The 25,512-nt window shown below is 39.7% G+C and overlaps 1 protein-coding gene across 1 annotated transcript in view; it reads left to right on the top strand.

Annotated features, from left to right (window-relative positions):
• The window catches only part of Phf6 (PHD finger protein 6), a 42,965-nt gene extending 20,584 nt beyond the window's left edge, over positions 1–22,381 (top strand). The window contains 6 exon segments of the mRNA XM_059250508.1: positions 8,281–8,447; positions 8,583–8,726; positions 11,022–11,126; positions 14,738–14,871; positions 21,822–21,948; positions 22,271–22,381. Coding sequence (XP_059106491.1) covers positions 8,281–8,447; positions 8,583–8,726; positions 11,022–11,126; positions 14,738–14,871; positions 21,822–21,948 — 677 coding nt within the window. The 3' untranslated portion in view covers positions 22,271–22,381.
• Positions 22,382–25,512: the final 3,131 nt, after the last annotated feature.

Consider the following 25,512-nt stretch of genomic DNA (forward strand, 5'->3'; position numbering starts at 1 on the left):
TTTTGCTTTCCATGGTTTCAGTTACTTCTGGTTTGTCATGATCCAGAAATATTAAGTGGAAATTTCCAAAAATAAACAAGTTTTAAATTACTTTTGATTACAATATATTTATGCTTTATTTATAGTTATTGTTGTTAATGCCTTACTGTGTCCAGCTTATAAGTCAGACTTTATCATAAGTAGGTATGTATAAGGAAAAAAACACATTTAGAATTATTCATGATTTTGTGTATTGACTGGGATTTAAAAACACATCCCTCACTGAGAAATAAGTGGAGATGTACTATGCTTTTTTCCAGAAGAAAGTAGACATCTTTATAAGTAAATTTAAAAATAGAAGCTTATCATTTTGTTTCCACTTAAATTTACAAATCTAGTTTAGTCATGTTTATATATTGTTAGCCAATTTGCGTTTGGTCTTTAAAAGATATGGGGAAGTTCCCAAGTTGAATTCTGACTGGGGTCAAGCTTTTTTTTCTTTTTCTATTTTATTTTAAGTGTGTGGGTGTTTTGCCTGTAAGTATGTCTGTATACCATGAGCATGTCTGATGCCCATGGAGGTTAGAAGAGGGTATCAGATGTTCTGGAACTGAAGTTACAGACTCTTGTGAGCTGCCATATGGGTGCTAGGAATCAAACCTAGGTCCTCTGGAAGGGCAGCCAGTGATCTTAACTGTTGAGCCATCTCTCCAGCCCTTGGTCAGACCTTTTCAAACAGATGGTTTTGATACATTTACTAGCAGTATAAAATGGATTAGATTCAATCTCAGATTAACTCATGTTTTCATTTAGCTTGAACTCAATCTTTAAATTTTGTGTTAGCTCCTAAGACCGTTCTGTTCAAAATTAAAATGGATCAAATACTGATATTTTAGGAAGCTGTTCCTTTTGAGACAGGGTATCTGTTTTGTAGCCAGATCCGCCTGTCCATGCCTCCCCAAAGTGCTGGGATTAAAGGTGTGTGCCACCATGCTGGGCTTTGGAAGTTGATCTTTAAAGACTTAACTAGGGACTGGAGAGATATAAAGCCTTGTTGAAAAGGATCTGAGATGGATTCCCAACTGCCATGCTGGGCAGCTCCTAGGGTCTGATGCTTCTGGCCTCCATGTGCACCTGCACTCATGTACACCTAACCACACACATCTCACACACACACACACACACACACACACACACACACACACACACACACACTAATAATAAAAATAAGTCTTTAGAAAATCTACTTACCTAATTATTGGTAATAAATATTAAAACTGGTTGCCCTTTCTGATCTCTTATACTTTGCTTTCTTTTGGGGGGGGCGGGGGGCAGTGTTTGAGACAGTTTCTCTGTGTAGCTTTGGAGCCTGTCCTGGAACTTGCTCTGTAGCCCAGGCTGGCCTCGAATTCACAGAGATCCGCCTGCCTCTGCCTCCCAAGTGCTGGGATTAAAGGCATGCACCACCACTGTCCGGCTACTTTGCTTACATAGTAGAAAACCATACTGTTTTCACATCTGAAGTCCACATTAATACAAATACTTTAAATTGCTGATTAAAAATACAGTCATCACATACATGCATTGAAATATGCATCATGCTTAATGTTAATTAAAATTTTTGGAACAAATGATTTACTAGATATACATGCTAACTATGATTTGGTCATCACACATTGTATCCGTGTATTGAGTTATTATGGTATATTCTACAAATACATACAATTAAAATAGTAGTTAAATATAAATTCAGCATTGAATATAGATAAACAGGCACATACATATCCATAAATAAAAATAAATGAATTTTTAAAAAAACTTTCTATGCTTTTTCTTTTTTTAATGGAGAGTGTAGGGCTGGATAGATGGCTTGGAGGGTAAGAGCATTTGGTGCTATTCTGGAGGACTAAAGTTTGGTTTCTAGTATCCACATCAGGCACCTCACATCTGTCTGTGACTCCAACTCTGGGGGATCTAGTGCCCTCTTGTGGCCTCATTGGAAATAGAATGGATAAACAATAAGAACAAAATACTTTCCAGGTGATAGAGTGTGATTGAACATCCCATACAACTATTTTTCTAATTTTCTTCACTCAGTTCTAGAACTGAATCAAAAATCTTTTGTGAAGGGTTATAAGTAGGGACTGGCAGTGTAGCTCAGTAGTATGTGGCTTGCTTGGCATGCATAATGCTCTGGGTTTTATCCCAAACATTATATGAAAAAGGAAGAAGGAACCATCATAAGGAAGCTTTCCTATTATTCTGTTCCTTCAGATTTTAACAGTGTATTTATGCAGTTCCCTTTTATGATTAGAGTAGCTGTCTATGTTAAGAGCTGAGGATTAAGATTCACGATCTGATTAGTACAAGTATATGAATATATTGGGACAGGAAACTTGAGATACTTAAAGATGATTAATATATACTGATTAACATAGCTGGCTCCCATTTTATTTTCTGCCTACTAAAGCCAATAGTACCATCTAGTGGTAGAGAAAAGCCACTATAGTGCAGACTGTATAAAGAAGGGTAATTAAAAATTGGGTGTTTTTTTACATTTATTTAGTGCGAGCGTGTGTGTGTGTGTGTGTGTGTGTGTGTGTGTGTGTGTGACAGAAACCAACTTGTAGGAGTTGGTCTTTTCCTTCTGCCATTTGTAACCCAGGATTGAACTCATGTCTTTAGCCTTAGCAGCAAGTGCCCTTACTCCCAAAGACCTAACTAGAATGATTTTGAGTTCCTTTTGCTGAGTGAGAGTTTTTTTGGTTTTTGGTTTTTTCGAGACAGGGTTTTTGTGTGTGTGTGTGTGTGTGTGTGTGTGTGTGTGTGTGTGTGTGTAGCTTTGGAGCCTAGCCTGGAACTCGCTCTGTAGACCAGGCTGGCTTCGAACTCACAGAATTCTGCCTGCCTCTGCCTCCTGAGTGCTAGGATTAAAGGTGTGCACCACCACTGCCTGGCAAGAGTTTTGATTCTATTTCATACTTTGTGAACAACTTCAAATTGGCTTGAATTTTTGAGTTCATGGTATACTTCTATAGAATATCAGGCCTTTTTGTTTCCTTGTTATATAGTGTATGTTTATACTTACATTCTGGAACTTGAGCCATAATCTTATAGTCAGTGTTTTTTAGATGTATTTTTATTTTATGTGCCTGTGTGTATGTCTGTGCACTACATGCATGCCCAGCGTCCATGGAGAAGGCCAGAAGGCAGCTCTGGATCCCCTGGAACTGGAATTCTGGATTGTTGCAAGCCACTATACGGGTGCTGGGAAAGGAAACATGCAGCTGGAAGTTTTCTTGTGTCCCGCCCGGTCCGCAGCCGCTCAGACCCAAGTAAATGCACAGAGGCTTATATGAATTAAAACTGCTCAGCCTTTAGCTTAGGCTAACTACTGACTAGCTCTTACACTTAAACTCAGCCCATTTCTGTAGATTAATTTCTAAACAATCTTATTAAATAAGAAACACAGAGCCAAATACAGAGGTGCAAGCGGTAGAGATCAGAGCAATAACTGCCAACTAACCTTAGCTTCCCACCTCGCCTGTGCCTTTATTGCCTTCCTGTTCTGCCTTCTCATTGGCTCTAAGCCCAGCCACATCACTTCCTCATCACTGCCTGTCTATACAGACCTCCAGGTCTCTGTGGTTAGTACTGGGATTAAAGGCATGGGTCACCACGCTGGCTGTGTCCTTAACCACACAGAGACTCTGCCTGCCATGTGATCAAATTAAGATTAAGGGCGTGTGCTACCACTGCCTGACTTCTGTTTATGGCTATGACCTCTGATCTCCAGGCAAACTTTATTTATTAATATACAAATAAAATATCACATTTCAGCACAAAAAAAAATATCACCACACATTTCTGTTAATCTATATGTTGCCACATGTTCCGTGGTTTTACCTGTGTGCCATTATATGCTGCTCCCTGGACAGCAGGCTGGCATCTCCTCCTCAGCCTTCCTCTTCCCAGAATTCTCCTTGTCTGCTTATCCCACCTATACTTCCTGCCTGACTACTGGCCAATCAGTGTTTTATTAAACCAGTGTACAAAAGTATTATCCCACAGCACAAACATGTATTTCTCAAAGTTACATAAAGGAATTTCAGAGGTAGAAGCATTTTAGGTAATAATGATGTTTCTGGGTGTGACTATGTGAATTGGGTGCTTGATGGAGGACATCATTGAAGGTTAGGGAACTGAGTGGCTGGGTGTTTGTTGGCTTGCCCATATGGTCAGTTGAAATTAGCTAGAATGAAGACAGTGGAACAGAAAAGAGCTGTGTGCTGAAGAAAGCCTGCTGTGTGAGGTGACAAGATCAGGAGTTGGTAGTTGTTAGCCGCTGGGAGAGGAAGTGAGTGTCATAGATCCTTTCTACTCAGAGTGTAGTCTATAGATCAGCAGGATGAGCAACATCTAGGAGTTTATTACAAGTGTCTAATCTTAAACCTTACACTGACTTTCTAAAAAGGACTGTCTTTTAACAAGATCAAGCTCAAGAAGTTGTGGCTTAGCTAAGTGGTGCAGATGGAAAGGTACCCGGCTTTTTACAGAGCACTAGAGAGCCAATGACTGGATAACACTAGTAGAATTTTCCTTGATGTGCCTACTTTGTGTCATCTACTGTGGTAGCTGTGTATGGTATTGAATAGTGTTCTTAAACTCCTGTCATTCTTTTCTGCTCTTAGTGAGAAGTTTATGCCGTAAAACGTGGGCAAGAATGAACAGAATTAAGTCCTATGTAATTTGTCCAGTAGTGCTGTTTTGAAACAGGGTCTTATGATGTAGCCCGTGTTGGCCTCCGGCTCAAGATCATGCTGCTTTTAGCCTGAATGCTAAGACTATGGACATATGCCACCATGCTTAGCTAAGCACTACATCTTTACAAGTTTTTCCTGTGTGTGTCTGGATAGGAGCTATATTGTTTATTCCTTTAATTTTTTTATTTTTGATTTTTTTGAGACTGAGTTTCTCTGTAACAGCTCTGGATGTCCTGTAACTTGCTTGTAACCAGGCTGTCCTTGAACTCACAGAAATCCACCTGCCTTTGCTGGAATTAAAGACGTGCACCACCATCCAGCATCCTTTAAAAATTTTAAAGTATTTTATTTTTGTTCATTTGTACATTTCTTTATTTTTTTGTATGTGTTTGTGCATGCATGAGTATTTGTGTACATGCAGGGACTAAACTCAGATTGTCAGGCTTAGTGACAAGCAATTTTACCCACTGAGCCTGAGCCATCTCTTAAAAGCAGCATTTTAAAAACAATAAGTACAGAGCCAGAGAGATGGCCCAGCAATTCAGAGATCTAGATACTCTTACAGAGGACCTTGGTTTGGTTCCCAGCACCCACATGGCAACTAACAACAGTCTATAACTCCAATTCCAGAGGGCCTACACTTCTCCTAGCTTCTGCAGACACTGATGTACATTGTGCACAGACATATATATTCAGGCAAAACACCCATACACATACAATAAAAAGAGACACAACTTCAAAAACTTAAAATGAATAAATGTAGGACTGAAGAAAAGGATCAGTGGTTAAGAGCACTTGCTGCTCTTTAAGAGGACCAGAGTTCAGTCCCCAGTACTCACATGAGGTGGTTTCTCCTCTAACTCCAGCTCCTGTGGGTCCAACATTCTCTTCAGGCCTCTGCATAAAGCTGTAGATGAATTTCTAAACTGTCTTATTAATAAAAAACACAGAGCCAGAAATAGGGGTTAAAGCCTGAGAGAGATCAGAGGAATAGGAACAGTCACAGCTAACCTTACCTCACCAACTCTGCAGCTTCAGAATGCAAGTTACTTCCTGTCTACCTACGCTTGTATTCCTTGCTGTTCTGCCATCTGATTTGTTCTCTATCCAGCTACATCAGTTCCTCTTCCTGCCCAGCTCTGTCACACCTTGTCTGTCTGTACAGACCTCCATGGTTAACTAGTATTGGAATTTAAGGTGTGTGCCACCACACCTGGCTGTTTCCGGTGTGGCCTTGAACTCACAGAGATCCAGACAGATCTCTGCCTGCCAAGTGATAGGATTAAAGGTGTGTGCTACCATTCATGACTTTTGTGTTTACTTATAATGGCTTGGTTTTTCCTCTGATCTCCAGACAAGCTTTATTTATTAAAGTACAGATAAAATATCATCACATTTCAGCACAAATAAAATATCACCACAGAAAGCAGCATGAATGTGCACGTACACAAACACAAAAATAAATCTCTTTAAAAGGTGAGTATTGGTAACAGCAACTAGGTCTAACATATAACTATTGCTACTGGTCAGTGCTTGTAGAAGTACATTACTAGGACGGTTTATAATCCCTAAACATTTCATTATCTACAAGGAACTAGGATTATGGAAATTGGTTTAAGATCATTTTTAGGCAATGGATACAGTCACTCAAACCTATAATCCCAGCACTCAGGAGGTCAAGGTAGGAGGAATGCCATAAGTGCAAGGCCAGTCCAGACTACAGAGTAAAAACCTGTGTCAGAAAAATTTAAAGGGGGTTTGAAGAAATGCAGCTGTTGCAGAGAGACTGAGTTTTTTCCTAGCACCCACATGGTGGCTTATAACTGTTTATAACTCTAGTTCTGGGGGATCTGATGCTCTTTTCTGATGTCCTTGGTCACCAGGCACATAGGTAGTGAACATATTACATGCTGACAAAACATCCAAACACATAAAAATAAGCATCTTTTTTTAAAAAAGTAAAATAGAATAAAAATTGTGCTAGCTTATGTTCTCATCAGTGATGGAAAAACAATCCTCATTTTTATGATTAGAAAAGCAGCACATTACTTATTTAAAACACTAAATAGTACAAAGGTGCTATTAAAATTACTTGAAAAGTTTTGGCTACATTTGTGTGTGTGTGTGTGGTGTGTGTGTGTGTGTGTGTGTGTGTGTGTGTGTGTGTGTGTGTGTGTGTGTTTTGGGGGCCTTGTACATACCACAGTGTGCATTTGGAGGTCACAGGACAACTTGTGGGAGTCAGTTCTCTCCTTCCATCATGTGGATCCTAGGGATCAAACTCAGATCATCAGGCTTGGCACCAAGAACTTTAACCTGCTGAGCGACCATTTCTCAACCTAATGGTTTCAAAACTTCTCTCTCCTCACTCTCTGGGACTAATTGGTATAACTGGTTTATAATCTAATACTTGTATTATCCCTGAGTTTATGTGTACTCAGATATGCTAATTGAGTTCTCCTTCCCCGCCCCCATTATGGATGTATATCCTATGACATTGGATCTGAGAATAGGAGCTGATACAATTTCTCATTGAGAAATTAGTTTGTAGAATTACAATCAGTAACATGCTAATGGAAAACCAATGAATGTATTAGGAGGTTTTGTCTAAAACTTTTATAGTTTGGCCCCGAGGCAAATCAATATTTTGTTTTTATTGCCATTTTTAATAATAGCAAATACATTATCTTCTAAGTAGTTATACTAAAAAACGTTTGCTAAAACTATGTGTATATATGATGCATGTATGTGCCAGAGAGCAGATGCAGAGGACAACTTTGTGATTTTGTTTCTTTCCTTCCACCTTTATGTCAGTTCTGGGGATTGAACTTAGACTGCCAAGCTTGGGCAGCAAGCACCTTAACCCACCAAGCCATCTCAGAGGCCCATATAATGGGCCTTTAATAAATAAATATTTATAGTGAATAACTGAATGAAATCCTTTCTGTTAATTGTAGAATTCTTTTCTTATTTATGGGTAAAGTAGTAAAATTCCTAAGAGTTTAACGAAACTTTATGCAGCTAACTCACAAATGGCCTTTTAATGCTTGTTAGAGCTTCTTTCTGTACTTAGGGTATGTTTAATTACTCATCAATTAGTTCAGTCATGAGTGGCTTTCAAGTTGAAGTTGTTCATTCAGTTATCACAGTGGATGAACTATATACATCAGTGCTTTCCAGTAGAACTGCAGTGATGGAGGCTAAGGTCTCTGCTAACACTTGCCTCGTGCTCAGTGTGACTGAGGTTATTTTATCATAACTGTAATGATGCTTAAAAGCCACACAACCAGTATCACAACACTCATTTTTACAGAATTACAGAGTCAAAGGAAATAAGGTTACAGTGATTACGATCTCACTTTTTGTGTTCAATTATCTGAAACATTGGATTTTGCTCGTTTTAATATACCACAGACCAGGCCTCTTTGTTTCTAGGGGCCATTTCATGCTAATAAAAAGCATAGCGCCTGGAGACTCATGGAACTAGTGCTGGTTGTTAAGGTTGATCCATGTAAAGTTTTGGTTTCTTTTTGAGCAGCTGATTTAGAAGAAAGTTTTAATGAGCATGAACTGGAGCCTTCATCTCCAAAGACTAAGAAGAAAAGTCGTAAAGGAAGACCAAGGAAAACTAATTTTAAAGGGCTGCCGGAAGACACCAGATCTACATCCTCCCATGGAACAGACGAAATGGAAAGTAGTTCCTACGTAAGTAGAAAACTAGTGGATTCCTCCTGTGTGTTGGAACATGAGTAGTTTCCTTCAAACTGTCTACAGGTAAGTTTTATTTGTTTGAAGTATTAAATCCATTCTAAGTGTCTTTCCCCCCTTTTATATTTACAGCGAGATAGGTCTCCACACAGGAGCAGTCCTAATGACACCAGGCCTAAATGTGGATTTTGCCATGTAGGGGAGGAAGAAAATGAAGCAAGAGGGAAGTTGCATATATTTAATGCCAAGAAGGCAGCCGCACATTATAAGTGCATGGTAAGCGTGGTTCTTCTGTGTTTTTAAAAAATCGTTTAGCTGGTAATCTAATCGAGTACTTTCGTTTCAAACATTGTTTTAGAGCTTTGCAGAGTGAAGTATTAGTTACTTTCCTCATTGCTTTACAAAATACTTGACCAAAGCAACTTAAGAAAGGAAGAGCTTGGGCTGGGTGTAGCGGTGTATGTATGCCTTTAATTCCAGCAGTGGGAGACAGACCAGCGAGCTCCATAGTGAGAAAGGAAGAAAAGACAGGAAGAAGGAAAACAGAAAAAGAGGAAGGGTTTGTTCAGTTTGGATTCTACTTTAAGGGGAAGGTCCATTGTGGTGGGGAAGTAGTGGTATGGCAGGAGCTTCAGGCAGCTGCTCATCTTGTATCCACAGTCATGAGGCAGGGAACAGTGAATGTTTGTGCTCAGCTTGCTTCTCCTTTATTCAGTTTGGAACCCCAGCCCATGAAATGATGCCACCCACATTTAGGGTATGTCTCCCCACCTCAGCCTAATTAGAAATTCCCTCACAGACATGCCCAGAGATTTGTCTATAAGGTGATTATAGATTGTGTTAAGTTGACAATGAATATAAGACATCCCAAGTAATATGTTATGCTCCCAAATCTTTTAGTTTTTTGAGACAAGGTTTCAGTGTGGAGCCCTGGCTGTCCTAGAACCCACTCTGTAGACTAGGCTAGCCTCAAAGTCAGAGATCCACCTGCCTCTGACTCCTGAATGCTAGGATTAAAGGTGTGCACCACTACCACCTGCCCCCAAATTTTATTATACTTCAGATTTAAAAAAAAAAAAACAGGACTTGAAGTAATATTAATTATACTTACCATATTGAAATACTCTACAATTACTTTATGAATATAAGAATTTCATCTTTATAATAATCATAAAAACATTTATAATGTTTATAAATGTCTTGGGCTTCAACTTATAACCTAATAAATATCACTGTTATGGTACTTAGCACACTGTATTGCAGTTATTTATGAATGTATCTTTCCTAATAAACTGAAATTCCTTGTAGAGATTCTATCTTTACATCCTTATATCCTAGCCTGATTAATCTTTTAAGCTAGATTGTGTTGAATTACTCATCTCACTTAAGATTAATTTTTAAAAGTTATTTATATAAGAAGTTGTTACTAGCCGGGCGGTGGTGGCGCACTCCTTTAATCCCAGCACTCGGGAGGCAGAGCCAGGCGGATCTCTGTGAGTTCGAGGCCAGCCTGGTCTCCAAAGCGAGTTCCAGGAAAGGCGCAAAGCTACACAGAGAAACCTTGTCTCGAAAAACCAAAAAAAAAAAAAAAAAAAAAAAAGAAGTTGTTACTAGCCGGGCGGTGGTAGCACACACCTTTAATCCCAGCACTTGGGAGGCAGAGCCAGGTGGAACTCTGTGAGTTTGAGGCCAGCCTGGGCTACGGAGTGAGTTTCAGGACAGGCTCCAAAACTACACAGAGAAACCCTGTCTCGAAAAACCAAAAAAAAAAAAAAAAAAAAAGAAGAATAGGAAGAAGTTGTTACTAGATGTGAAGTCACAAGCCTGTGAACCCAGCACTAGGGAAGCTGAAACAGAAAGAGCATCTCAAGTTTGAGTTCAAGGCCAGCCTAGAACACATAGTGAGACACTGTCTCAAAATCTAAATAATTGGGCCTTTGAAATGGCTCCGCAGGTAAAGGCACTTGCTGCTTCCAAGACTTGTATAGCAGAAAGAGAGAACTGACTCCTGCAAGTTCTGTATGTGCAGTGGCACATACAGAAATATATAGCATAATAAAAAACTTAAGACAATACCGCCCCAGATAAACAGAAATCTGGACTAGAGTTCATACTGTATTTACCCAGAATTTTCTTTTTCAAAATGTGTGTCCTTCAAGGACTCCTATGGAGTAGATTTTAGACATACATGTTTTGAAAATAAAAGATAAGAAAGGATTCTAATCTGTATCGCTAATAGAAGTTTGCCAATTTAAACTAATTTTTAAAACTTTCTGGGAATATTAAATAGTTGGGCAAATAGGGTGGTGGTATTATTGAGATCTTTGTTATTTAAAGCAGGGTATTTAACCTTAGCTCCAATTAGCAATCTTAGTTGGGTTTTTAATTAGTTCCACCTTGGTTTCTGTTGTAATGAGACAGGAAAATATTTGAAGTACTTGAGTTGATAGTGATTCTTTAGGCAGTCTTTTGCTCTGGGAGTTATAGAAACAGAATACTTTGGTACTGCACTGTTCAAACTTTTCTCAGAAGAACTGTTAAGTGGTTATGTTCTGTGTTTTTCTTTTCCAGTTGTTCTCTTCTGGGACTGTTCAGCTCACAACAACATCAAGAGCAGAATTTGGAGATTTTGATATTAAAACTGTACTTCAGGAGATTAAGCGAGGAAAAAGGATGGTCTGTGATTATATTTGTGAATATATGTACCATAATATTCTTGATTCTGCTTTAAATTAGGGCGCATCCCCTATTTATCCAGTTATGCAGAAATTGAATAAAAAGTACTTCATAGTTTTAAATATAACCTGATCATCAGCATCAGTAGCTTTAAGAAGTGTAACCTTAGAGCTGATGAATGTGGAGGGCCAGTGGAATGCAAGCGTCTTTCAAGTTTTGTTGTGAAACATTTCATTCCAGCTAGTAGCAGATTCCTGTCTTCTCTCCTGAGTCATCATTCACAGATAATTTGTGGCACTTATTTCACCTGTGCTTTTCATTCTTACTGCGTGAAGTTTTTCACTTATTTTTGTGTGTGTGTGTGTGGGGGGGGGTGCATGTGTGTGTTTGGGTTACTCCCGCCTGTGTGAGTGCATCTGAAAACAAGAGTCAGATGTCATGTGTCCTACCCTGCTCCTCTCCTCCTTGTGCCTTTGAGATACAGTGTTTTTCTGACCCTGAAGCTAGACTGGTGGACAGCAAGCCCCAGTGGTGGTCTCCTATGAAATGTCACCTTTGGTTCTTTCCCTTTTGTAGATTTTCTCGTGTGTGTGTGTGTGTGTGTGTGTGTGTGTGTGTGTGTGTGTGTGTCTGTGTCTTTGTCTTTGTATATGTATATGTGTTTCTGCATGTTCCTGCAGAGGCCAAAAAAAGGGCATTAGATTCCCTGCAGCTGGAGTTACAGGAGGTTGTGAGCCACAGTGTGGATGCTAGAACCAAATCTGAATTCCCTGCAAGAGTGATATATTCTCAGCCATCTCTCGGGCCCCTACATTTGGTTCATATATGTATGTATGTATGTATATATATATATCTCCCTTACACATACAGGCCAGTACCTCCTCTTTCCAATCTCTGTCTCTTTTAATTTTATGTGTATAGGTGTCTTGTCTGCATGCATTCATGTGCATCGGTGCCCATGGAGGTCAGAAGGTGGCATTGGGTACTCGGGAACTGGATCTAAAGACAGTGGTGAGCCATCATGTTGTTGCTGGGAATCGAACCTGGTTCATCTGGAAGAGCAACTAGTGCTCTTAACTGCCTAGCCATCTCTCCAGCCCCCTCTATCTCACTTTCTCTGACTTGTTGATGGACACAAACTACATTTGTTTGCTTTTTAAACTTGTTTGTTCATCCTCCATATTTCTGTCTAAAGTGGGAATTACAGAGACTGGAGAGATGGCTCAAGGTTTAAGAGAATGTACTACTCGTTTAGAGGACCTGAGTTAGGTTCCCAGCACCCACATCACAACTCGCTGTAGCTCTAGCTCCAGGGGATCCAACACCCTCTTCTGATGTACATTTCCACACACAGATACACCATATATACACAATTGAAATAAATCTTGTGAAAAATTAAAGAAGGGGCTGGAGAGATGACTCAGTGGTTAAGAGCCCTTGCCGCTCTTCCAGAGAAACGAGGCTCAATTCTTAGCACCCACATGATGGTTTACAGTCATTTGTAACTACCATTCCAGGGGACTCCACCCTCTTCTGGCCTCCGCAGGCACTGCTAGCATGTGGTGGTGCATAGAAAGACATACAGACAAAACACCCATACACATCAAATAAAATAAAGGCCAGGCGGTGGTGGCACACGCCTTTAATCCCAGCACTCTGGAGGCAGAGGCAGACAGGTCTCTGTGAGTTCCAGGCCAGCCTGGTCTGTAGAGCAAGTTCCAGGATAGCCAGAGCTATACAGAGAAACCCTGTTTCAAAAACAAAATGAATAAATATTAAAAAGATTTAAAAATAAAGTAAGCCGGGCGGTGGTGGCACACGCCTTTAATCCCAGCACTCGGGAGGCAGAGCCAGGCGGATCTTTGTGAGTTCGAGGCCAGCCTGGTCTACAGAGTGAGATCCAGGAAAGGCGCAAAGCTACACAGAGAAACCCTGTCTCGAAAAACAAACAAACAAAGATTTAAAAATAAAGTAAATCTTTTGAAAAATTTAAATAAGGGCCTGGAGCATTGGCTCAGCAGTTAAGCGTACTGGCTGCTCCTACAGAGGACCCAGGTTCAATCCCCAGCACCCACATGGTACTCAGCTATTTGTAACTCCGGTTCCAAGGGATCTAGGCATTCGTGTGGTGCACATCCATATATACATACAGGCAAAACACTCAGAACACATAACTTTTTAGAAAGAAATGAACCAGGAATTACACTTAATAAGGGCATGAATAGATTCAGTTTTAACTCTTGTTGCCATACTAATATTACACAGGAAGGACTATATCATCCATGGTTTACCTATCAGGTACATCGTGGGTGGTTCTGGATGGGGTGGTCAGTCTGTTGTGAATCTGTCCTTCAGGCTTTCATGTGGTAGTTTCAGATATTTATGGTCCTTTTCCAACTCCACTAGAAATGACCTTTTCTTTGTGGAACTTCCTATTTTAAAATGTGACAATTATCTGTTCTTTAGATTCAGGTCATTTGGTTGTTAAATTTGATTACTTTGAAGCTGAAATCTTTAGTACTAAACATATAGGAAAATCATCTATCCTCTTACGCAACAGTGCTGTGTTGTTTAACAGAAGTCTAAATAAGTGAGTGGGACAAAAATTCAGTTCTCTTGATAAATTTATTGTACAGCTCTGTTAAAGGTTAGGGTAAATGCTAAGCTAGCAATCCCCTGTACATACTCTGATAGAAATTAGTCCATCATGATCCTCCCCCACCACTCCAAAAATAAAAGGCTAGCTGCAGTTGAATAAACTTGTAAGCTATTTACTATGCCCCCTCCCTGGAGAAGGGCTATGGAACATTCTGGAAAAGGGCAAACTGCCTGTTTTATGTTTGTCAGACTTACTGCAGTGTAAAATCTCTTTTGCAATGAGCACCTGTTAATCTCACAGCATTATTTAGGAGAAGCTGAGAAGTTTTGAAAGGATTTCAGCCCGATCAGTCTCCCTTTGCCATTCTGGAAACTTAGTCGTGAGCCTCCTAATGGAGGGATTGCTTTCCTGTTTTTCTCATTTTTTTTCCAATCATAATAGGAAAGGATCTGATTTCAGGAAGGAAAAGGAATCAAATCACTAAAATACATATATTATTCTTTTTGTACTTGGCAGAATTAAGGAGTATCGTCTGTATTTAGAGTCCAGCCATATATGGTGTCATAGCTTTGATTATATGCTATATAAGTTTGCTTTGTTGGTGTATTTTTTAGTAAAAAATAGCTGCTGTTTTCTTAATTTTTTAATACTTATTTTTGCCTGTGTATATGTGTGTGTGCCTGTATGCAGACATGTATGTGGGTGCCCATGGAAGCAAGGCATCAAGTACCTGGAGTTACAAGCAGTTGCAAGCTGCCTGTAACCTGTGAGTACCAGGTAGCTGGAGTTAAAGGTATTTGTGAGCTGTGCAACATGGTTGCTGGGAACTGGACTCTAGTTCTCTGCAAGAGCAGCAAGTACTTGTAACCACTGCATCATTTCCCCAACTCCTGGCTGCCGTGTCTGTATAAACTGAAGTAGTTGGCTAAAGTAGGCTTAAAACAGAGTAAATAAGATTGCCTAAACCTTAAAGTACTGCTTCTAATTATTCTTTCTTTCTTTCTTTCAACAGAAATGTACACTTTGCAGTCAGCCTGGTGCTACTATTGGATGTGAAATAAAAGCCTGTGTTAAAACCTACCATTACCACTGTGGAGTCCAAGACAAAGCAAAATACATTGAAAATATGTCACGAGGAATTTACAAGTAAGATAACAATTGTCTATTTTCTTTAACATGCCAGTAAGTTAGTGCCCTTAGAACGATAACACTAGTTTTCTTTTTTTTTTTTTTTTTTTTTTTGGTTTTTCGAGACAGGGTTTCTCTGTGTAGCTTTGCGCCTCTCCTGGAACTCACTTGGTAGCCCAGGCTGGCCTCGAACTCACAGAGATCCGCCTGGCTCTGCCTCCCGAGTGCTGGGATTAAAGGCGTGCGCCACCACCGCCCGGCAACACTAGTTTTCTTAATCTCTATTCTTTGACAGTGTTTCAGGAATGAGAACTACAGTTAGTATTTTTCTCTGACTGTATGTGTTGGTCATTCACTAGTGATCACTCAGGCACAAGACTGTCCTTAGGAAACTTACGGTTTGTTGGGCTCTCCCAACAACTCTATTGTTTAATTAAATGACCAGACAAGTCAGTGCTCAATGATGAATTATGTGAACATCTAGGAAGAGCTAACCTAACCTGTGGTAGGAAGTGTTTAAGAGTTTGCTAAAAACAGAAAACAAAACTGCTGGAGCTGAGATGTAAAAGACAGAGGTAAACATGGCACAGGTGTTCTGGGGTACACATGCCAAGTAAGCACTCCATCACTGAGATCAAATTCTAGGCTTGTTTTGGCCTCGACATCACACATACCTGCCTCCTTAGTGCTGGGATTAAAGGTGTGTACACCTTGTCTAGCCTTCCAGTCTTTTACTTTATCATCTTGCCAAGCCATCTTTTGGCTTCTGTCTTCACAACTACACCTAGTCTAACTTATCAACAGTTTCACCTGGTTAATCAGCAATAGTATCTTCATTCAGCTTGTCTCCTTTTTGCTTCTGCTCTGCCTGACATGCTGGGATTAAAATACTTGCTTGGTGTGTGTAAAGTTCTACTTTCAATACTTACAAGGGAGGGAGACAGAATATATTCTGAAATTTGGGATTGCACATCACTTTTTATAATGAGTCTTCCACTTACCAGAGTATCCATAGTAATTTCATTCCCTTCCTCACACGGAGAGTAAATTTGATAGGAATCCCTGAAGCTTGATTTGCCCTTGAGAGTTGTGAAATACTTCCATGGGCTTAATGTACAGTAAAACAGTAACTAATATGCAATAAACCAATTACTCCGAGGTCTCATGTTTGTGGAAAAATCAGTTGCACATTGAGTCATCAAGACCTTTGGGTACCCACATAACATGCTAATGCTAAAGCAACAGATAATGTGAATATCCTATAGAGATCTAACACATACTAAGAGATAGAAGACTTCCATTATTGTATAAGGCTTGCTTTACTGTAATAGCAACAAACTGCACCTGTCTCATTGTGTGTGTGTGTGTGTGTGTGTGTGTGTGTGTGTGTGTGTGTGTATAAAGTCACTGTAAACTATAAACATAAATGCAGCTCTGTAATCACGATGTTTAAAATTGGAAAATAAGTGTTCATTTGATCTATTATAAATAAAGAAAAATCATGTCACCACCTTCCAGGTAAATGATGAAAGGCCACTTTATAACTTTGAGTGTCAATTTCTGAATCTTAGAGTATGGTCTCAATGGCACCTTTGCTAAGTTAAGAGTCATAATAGGGTGTCCAGGAGAAAAGAACAAATAGTTTATTTAGTGTTGAGGGTTGGGCCTCCGAATCACCAGACTTAGACTGACTCTTTTGGGAAATGTCCATGTCTGTGACATACCGGAGATGTTTCAGTTCCGGAGGTCTGCACTGAGGATCAAACTGGAGGTGATTCTCATGCTCATTCCTAATGGAACAATTAGACTGAACATACTTGTTCATTCAGATTAGGAACAAGACAAAGGTGCCAACTACCGGCATCTCATTCAACTGCTCTGGAGGGTTAGCTCTTGCAACGAGAACAGAAAGAGGGGCTGGAGCATAGTGCAGTGGTAGACAGTTGACTCGAACATTCAAGAAGCCCCAAGTTTCATTCCCAGCACCACAAAAAAACCCACAAATGTATAATAAATATAATGATTAGTTCTTGTTACTGATGTTGTCTACCAAGCTAATGCAAAGGAATCAAGTCTAAACTCTGGAAAATTAATGAAAGCACAATAAGATTGCACAATATGAGATGCCTTTTAAAAGGCAATGCCAGAGCCAGGTGGTGGTGGCGCACCAGAGCCAGGTGGTGGTGGCGCACGCCTTTAATCCCAGCACTTGGGAGGCAGAGCCAGGCGGATCTCTGTGAGTTCGAGGCCAGCCTGGTCTACAGAGTGAGTTCCAGGAAAAGGCGCAAAGCTACACAGAGAAACCCTGTCTCGAAAAACCAAAAAAAAAAAAAAAAAAAAAGGCAATGCCAGTAATAACTAGTTCAAAAATGTGAAGGGAAGATGTTTCTCTCTGCTCATCAACTTTAACCAATTTTAGAAACAATTGCATTTGCTAAGCACTCAGGTGAAGTATTACATTTCTCAATAGAAGGATTTAGCATTAACAGATACCTAGTTACCATATTAATCGAGAAACCAATATAATGTTAAGCAAATCCAAAAATGTTAACAATTTTATCTTAGTAGTCTTAGTAGTAATCAGAGCATAATTTCTGTCAGGTAATTTGGTGTGCCCTGTGTAACAGGGAAAATGACAGCTTAAACAAGATCCGTTCTTCACCTACAAGGCGCACAGAGGGAAGATGTCAGATGGAGGAGGAGGAGGAGGAGGAGGCAGTTGTTACAATCTGTGTTCCATTTGTTGTATATGAGACACTTAACAATTCTACAGTGCTTTTAATGGTTGTGTGACTTTTCTATTGTATGGGTTAATAATTTTTATTGGTTCCTGTTTTAGACATTTAGATTAATTTTTTAGCTGTCAGAAAAATCGTATTCAGTGCTGGGTTGGCTTAGCTGGTGGAGACCTTGCCTAGAGTGTATGAAACCCTGAGTTTAATCCCTGTCATAGCATAAAAACAGGTGTGTGTACACCTTGGGATTGGAGGCAGGAGTTCAGCAGTTCAAGAGCATGCTCTGCTACATAGCACTTTCAAGGTCATATGAGGCTACACGAAAGCCTGTTGTCTCAAAAAGCAAAGGAAGAAAATCATGTTTCAGTGGCCACCTCTAAAAAATACTTGGCCATGATCATTTCAATTGTTTCCCGTTCTTTTCACAGTGAAATAGACTTCAATCCCTGCAGTGCCGGTTGTAGATAGACTGTTGGGTTCAAATGAGTGTCTTTGTGCACGTAGCTTACAGAGAGAAGGAGCCAAACAGGTGCAAATGCAGAGGCGGATTTCCGAATGAAGCGGCATCTGTACCACTGAAATATGGCTTCCTTCCTTCACAGCTGTTTTTGAGCCCTGGCTTTATAGTTTAAAAGGCAAGGGAAGCTGGACATGGTGGCGTGTGGCAGGGGGTGGGGAGCGAGGAGCACCCCAGTGAAGGGAAATTATAAAATGATTCTCCTGTAGAACAATGAACAGTAAGCGCAGTCCCCACCTGACTCCCCACCCCCACCCCCACTCGGATCTCTGCAAGCTCTCGTAAAAATCCCTAATTCTTCTGCTTGTCTGTTTACTGCCCTGAGTCTCATTACGTGTGTGTCCTCTTCCCTCTCCACGTTTCCTGTAAACTTAAGTTGGTTCAAAGGTTTAAGTCCGACGGAGGCTGTTTGAGGGAAGATAGTTAATGGGTGGTGGTACTGCCTAGAGTCCTCACTCTTGTTATCTGAACTCGTGGTTTAAAAGTAAAAGACATGCGCAGTGTTGGAAAAGGACAACAGGGAGGGAAGTAATGAACAAAACTAGACTGAAAAGCTGGGCAAGAGCGATGCATGCTCGTAACCCCAGCGCTCAGGATATGGAGGCTGGAAGCTTAGGAGTTCTAGGGCGGCCACAGCTACACTGAGTTTGAGGCCAGCTTGGCCTATATAAACCTGTCTCATTGAAACAGAACAAAAATATCCTAAATTGGCATCACTTGTACCATAAGTTTGAGGCTCAACTAGGCTACATATGAGTTTTAGGTCTGCCTCTAGGACTGCTTGTTCTCTTTTTTTTTTTTTTTTTTGGTTTTTTGAGACAGGGTTTCTCTGTGTAGCTTTGCGCCTTTCCTGGATCTCGCTCTGTAGACCAGGCTGGCCTCGAACTCACAAAGATCCGCCTGCCTCTGCCTCCCGAGTGCTGGGATTAAAGGCGTGCGCCACCACCGCCCGGCTTGACTGCTTGTTCTCATTGGCTACATAATGAGACCCTGTCTCAAAAAAAAAAAAATATACCACCCACATAGCTTGTATTCAGTTGCAGTACTCAAAGCCATCCTTACCTTCTGTTCTACACAGATGTTAGTTGTAAACCTTGTGAGAAATAAATAACCTACTGTTTAAGGACTTTTTATTGATTCTTTGTGGATTTCACATCATGCATCCTGATCCCATTCATCTCCCTGTTCCTTTGTATCCCACCTTCTGCCCCTGTAACTCCCCCAAACAAAATACAATTTTAAAAGGAAGGGAAAATCTCGTCATGGAAGCTGCAGCATGACCCAGCGTGTCACACAGTGTACCCCTCAATCCATACATCTTTACTTGGAAGTATTCACTGCAGTGAGTCATTGGTCTGGTTCCAGGCTTCTGCTGGGCCCTCCCTCTATCCACTACTGACCACAAGAGGGCACTGTTCCATCTTTTTCTGGCGTAAAAATGACCTAAAACCGGGTTTGATTCAGCCCACCACCATCATCTTCTCCCCCTTTCTTTCTTTCTTTCTTTCTTTCTTTCTTTCTTTCTTTCTTTCTTTCTTTCTTTCTTTCTTTCTCTCTCTCTCTCTCTCTCTCTCTCTCTCTCTCTCTCTCTCTTTCTTTCCTTTCTTTCCTTCCTTCCTTCCTTCCTTCCTTCCTTCCTTCCTTCCTTTCTTTCTGTTACTATATACTAACTGTTTAAAGGGGTTTTATTTGTTATAGCATGCATGTAACACACTTCAATCACACTCGGCCCTGTTACTTTCTTCTGTTTCCCTCTAATCCCTATCCTTAATAGTCTCCATTTTAGCTTCGTGGTCTTTCTAGCCCCTAGCTCCCACACACTTGTCTTTGTGGAGCTGATCTAAATTAACAGAATGATCTCCACTTCCATCCAGTTCCTGCACCAATGCCAGTGCATTCTTTCTGGCTAAGCCAAAGTGTATTGAGTGCATGTACCATATTTTCTTTAGATCACCTTTTCTGTGATTGTGTGTGTGTGTGTGTGTGTGTGTGTGTGTGTGTGTGTGTGTGTGTTTCTGGGGATTGAACATGTACATGCTAGGTAGTCCCTAGCTTTGTTTGTTTTTCTTTCTTTCTCTCTCTCTCTCCCTCTCTCCCTCTCTCTGCTCCTCCCTCCTCCCCCCCCTTTCTTTCTCTTTTTTGCCAAGGTCTCACTAGGTTGCCTAGTCAGGCCTTGAACTTGCATTTATCCTTCCACAGCTAATTATCAAAAGCCACCTACATTATTTCTCTTTAAAACTTCCATGAATTTCAAATATACAGTGTACCTGCCCAAATCAATATTTGCTGGAACAGCACGATGTTAAAAAAAATCACTCCTGCAACCACTTGCTTGTTTTTAAAGGGGAACCTACATATACAAGGACTATCTCTGCCTTGATCACTGCTGCCGTAATCATACGATTTAATTATAGCATCATTGATAGAGGGCAGTTGAAAATCACATGCCTCTAAAAGTGGACAGGATCCATTGTAGAGCATCCTGATTGATAGACTAAAGCTGGACCTAAAGCTGACCAAACTCAGATTTTTTTTTTTTTCCGAGACAGGGTTTCTCTGTATAGCTTTGCACCTTTCCTGGAACTCGCTTTGGAAACCAGGCTGGCCTCGAACTCACAAAGATCTGCCTGCCTCTGCCTCCCGAGTGCTGGGATTAAAGGCGTGTGCCACCACTGCCCGGCCAAACTCAGATTTTATTCCTGGTTTGTATGAAATGGAGTGAGAGATAACCAAATAAAATGGTACTAGACAAATCCAGTTTGGTGCAGCTGAGAAGCTGTCTGTTCCAATCCCAACTTAAAAAGGTCAGTGTTAGGAAATGAAAAGAAATCTGAAAGGCTCTTGTAGATAAGGAGACACCGTCAAGTACAGTGCAGGGAAAAGAGCTGCTAAAGATAATCTGCGGAAGGCAAGGAAGCTCAGGATGCAAAGGCACTTGATGAGCTTGAGGAAGGCTGTGTCATAGAATTCAAGCAGAAAGTAACAGGGTATAGAGAATAGATCTCTCCCTCCTCCCCCGTGTGTGCGTGTGTGGTTATTTGTACTCTTTACCATGTGGGTCCTGGGGATTAAACACAGGCTATCGGAGTTCGTAGCAAGCACCTTTAATACATTCTCTGACCAGAGAGATGGCTCAGTGGTTAAGAGCACTTTTTGCTCTTTGAGGGAAGGGATCCAGTGTCCTTTTCTGGATTCTGGATGTACATATACACAAAGAAAAATACAAAGTAAATATTTTTTAAAGCTATATTTCTTAAAACGTGATTGTAAATTATGTGACTCAAATAAATCTGTAGCATTTGGTTAGTTCATTTGTTTACATGAAAGTTGATTTTTGGATTTTGTTTAGGATTGTTTTAAGACAGGGTGTTACTCTGGAGCCCATGTTGGCCTCGAACTCAAATAGCCCTCCTGTCTATAAAACCTTGTTTTTTAAAGAAATTTGTTCCATTTGTTTTACTTGTTTGTTGGAGGCACATGTGTGGCATGGTGTACATGTGGAGATCTGAGGACAACTTTTGGGAGGCCACTGTCTCCTTCCGCCATGTGGGCTTATCCTCGGGTGCCTTTTACCTGATGATGTATCTCATGGTACTAAGTGGGAATGAGGAAACCTATATATTATAAGGGAACCAACCTCGGCTAATGATGATTTAATTATATTCTCATCCACATTAGACAAAGGATTTTGAGATATTTGTCTTTGATCATTGTAGACTGTATTGTAAAAACCATAGTGGAAATGATGAGCGAGATGAAGAAGATGAGGAACGAGAGAGTAAAAGCCGGGGAAGAATAGCGATTGATCAGCAGCTAACCCAGCAGCAGCTCAATGGGAACTAGGTATGGAAGTTGATTTAATGAGCCGTGTTGTCTGAATACCACATACACTGAAACAGAAAGATGACGTGCAGCACGCATTTTAATTCTATGGTATTGAATTATGAGGGTGGTGCCAGAATGCTGAGGATTGTATAAGCCTGCACACTTGTTTGTTCTTTTCTTTAGTTGGTCAGTTTTAGAACCATGAAAACAAGCTGTCCACTTTATCAGTAAATATAGTCAGAATGTGGAATCAATAAGATACCCCTATTTCTCAATAATGTTATGTTGATTATATTGCCTTAAACATCATGTTTTACATGTTTTCTCATCTTTTAAACAGGTTCGTGGGACAGAGAGAGTTAGAAAACTGAGAATAAGACATCTATAACTCCTATGCTTTTTTTTCACTCTTTTCTAAAATAAAAAGGGTTTGTAACTTTTTACTGCCCAACTCTTAGATCCTTCATTGAACTGCCTAAAAACACCTTGTTTGTTCTCTGAGCCTTCACTAGATGGCCGAATTTGACATATTGATATTACGTAGCTGTAGTTTGCAGTTTCTGGGAAGCAATCAAAACACTATTAACCCTGTGTATACTGTCAGCAATTAAAGCAGACACTGAATGGCGTAAACTGTATTTCTGAACTGAACAAAATTCTACTCTTTAGAGTGTTTTAAGTTTGTAGTGGATCCATGCTCAAAAGAACCCGGAAGAAAGTTCACCATGCAAACATATCTTTGGTGGCAACACCTGGTAATTTGTGAACTTTTTTTCATACTCAAGCAATGGAAACTACAAATGAAAAGAACCTTCTTTTTATCTTGGCTTCGACAGCACATGTTAAATGTTTGTTTCTTCCGAGAATCGTGCTGCAGCCTTCCTATGGTCCTTTTTAAAGTTCTTCTCACTGACCAGCATGGACTCTGGGCAACTGGTGATGGTAAGCTCTGAGCTCCAGTGCGTCTGCCAAAATTCTCTTGACAGTACACCTTTCTGTGCTGTACAGAGAGCTTCTGGCAAAATAATGGGATCCTATCAAGATCAAAATAAAGCTTGGCAGCAGCAGATTAAACCTCTTTGAGATTAAAGAGGTTACCAACGCACTAAGGACGTTGGACACTATATCTGAAACCAGTTCCTCTCAAGTGCCCTGTGGTGTGGAACACTTCACATATTGGCCCAAAGTATATCAGAGGTCTTATGTGCTAACAGAGAAAAAAAAAAAAAAGAAAAAAAAAAGAAAAAAGAAAAGAAAAAAAAAGAAAGAAAGAAAAAAGAAAAAAAAAAGCCTTTGAGTAAAACAGTATTTATTTTTGATTTTGTGACCACTATTTTAGAAACTTTATTTAATGCTTTCAGTCATTGGTTTGCTTATGTATTGAATAGGCTTTTGTGCCCTGCTTTCTTCTAGGGCTCGGAAGTGTTTTCTTAATCACCAGATTTTTAGAAAGGATTTCCACTGGCGACTCTCGCTAGTGGCACTCTTCCACTTACCTGCTGAAGCACATTTATATATTTCTTTATGGCAAAACCAAAAAAATTAGTTATGGTCTGCCTAATATTACCGTAGCACCTCAGTATGAAAGGTAGGGATTCTGAGTTCTGAATTATTAATTAACCTACCACAATGAATCAGATTTGCAAATAAGAAACAACATACTAACTTGACTGTACATTGATCTCTTCTGCAGCTGGTTAAACAGCATTTTTAAATGTAACAGGTGGAAAATTACACTGTGCTTATTGACTGAATTTTTAAACTGCTAGTCCCTTAAGATCATGTTTGTTAAAGTGTGTATTTACACATTCACTTAAATCAAGGGACTCAATGCTTGCTTTATTTTAACCATCTTTTACTGTTATTTTAGAAGGAAACTAGCTTTAGTAGTGGATTGCCTTGTACGTCTTCTTTCGCTCTTAATATGCCATGATGTGTATGTGATTAATTTTCAAGGTTCATCATGACTTGAAGTGCAAGGACAGATCTCAGTTTGTTTACCAAGCGATGTGACTTTTTCCAAAGGATCTGTACTTTATTTCCTTATAACAGCTTGAAAACATTATTTTTTAAATCTTTAAATCACTGTGTCTAGGTAATTTTTACATTGTGTGCCATAGAACTTACCCATGGAGAAATAGAGCTCCTTCATTTTTGGACAACTACTGTAATGATTTTTTTAAGAAAAATGGAAGGTGCCAGGGGTAATTCTGGCCAGTCAATAATTATATAAAGAACTTCAAATACTATAGCTGTCAGTTGATGGATTTGCTGTTTAGTAAATGTATGACTTTGTATGGGTTTCTTCAGCCCTTTCTCTGCCACTAGCAACCAGAAAAGCACTTTACCTTTTGGTTGCTTAGATAAATGGTTGACTACCTGTTTTTCTCACTGTGGTGTGATTGGCTAAATAACCTTCATTTAAAACTGAAGTCACATTAAAAACTCATGTTTGGGTGTAAACTTCCAATATTTTGATTCTTTGTTCTGTTCGCATTCTATGCTGAGTAAAAGTGCCTTACAATGTAAAAATTGTACAGTACTTATGTTCCCAAGTAGCATCTTCATCACCTGGCTAGTAATTACATTGTGGTATTAATATTTAGATAAATGGACCTCAGCAGTGTATTAACTGTACATCTCTTAAGTCCTTAACTGTAGTTTTAATAAGCATGACATTATTTGGTAAATATATGGCATTTACATCATTTCCAAAAATACTGCCATTGCTGTCTAATGCGTATTTTAGCCTGCAAATTTGATGCGTCTTTTTTCTTGTTTTTCTTTCTTTGTTTTATTCTTTTTTGTCATTATTAATATTAAAACGTGTAACCTTTGCAAGCGTATATTGAAGATTATTCTGGAGCATTTATTGCCTTACCAGAAGCGTTAGTAGGAGATGTTCTTTAGAGTAGAAGGGTAGACTTGAGTTTCTCTACTTTAACGAGTTCCTGGGGTGGGAGGGGGGGTTACTTTCATCTCATTGCTTAAAACCCACACCCGAAGTCAATTTCATTTCAAGGATCAGCAGTTTCAAACTTGAGGTGGTACTTGTGCAGTATACACTACTCAAGATACTAACAGAGTAATGTGACCTATGGATCTGCTATTGAATTGAATCTGTGTACTTGAACAAATGTGTGAATCTCAAATCTTTCAAAGCAAAAGTGTTGTAGAATGTTGTTGCTTTTTGAAAAAGCACTGAAGTTAGACCAAGGCACAGTTTTGTTTTAACAGACATTTAAGTTAATTGTAAAGATAAGGAATGCATCATGGGTCAAAAATCAAACATTCCTCACATGTTATGTATATTTTGTTCCTGTTATTGGTTTTGTTTTCAGAATTGTAGTTTGTAGTATTAGTTTCCTTTTATTGGTATTCTTGCATATACTATTCGTTCAATAAATGAGTTCTGAATTTCAGTTCTGCGTGTCTTTTTGTAAAAGCGTGTATCCAGGGTTGCTTGGTAACAGCAGTAGTGCTGTGTTCCTCGCACTCTCGCTTTACTTCAGGGTGAAGTACAAATATCTCGTATGTTCAATAGCTTGAAGATAAGCAAATGTGGAAGGAGGGCTAGAGAGG

The sequence above is a fragment of the Peromyscus eremicus genome, chromosome X (assembly GCF_949786415.1).
Source record: "Peromyscus eremicus chromosome X, PerEre_H2_v1, whole genome shotgun sequence".
NCBI lineage: Eukaryota > Metazoa > Chordata > Mammalia > Rodentia > Cricetidae > Peromyscus > Peromyscus eremicus.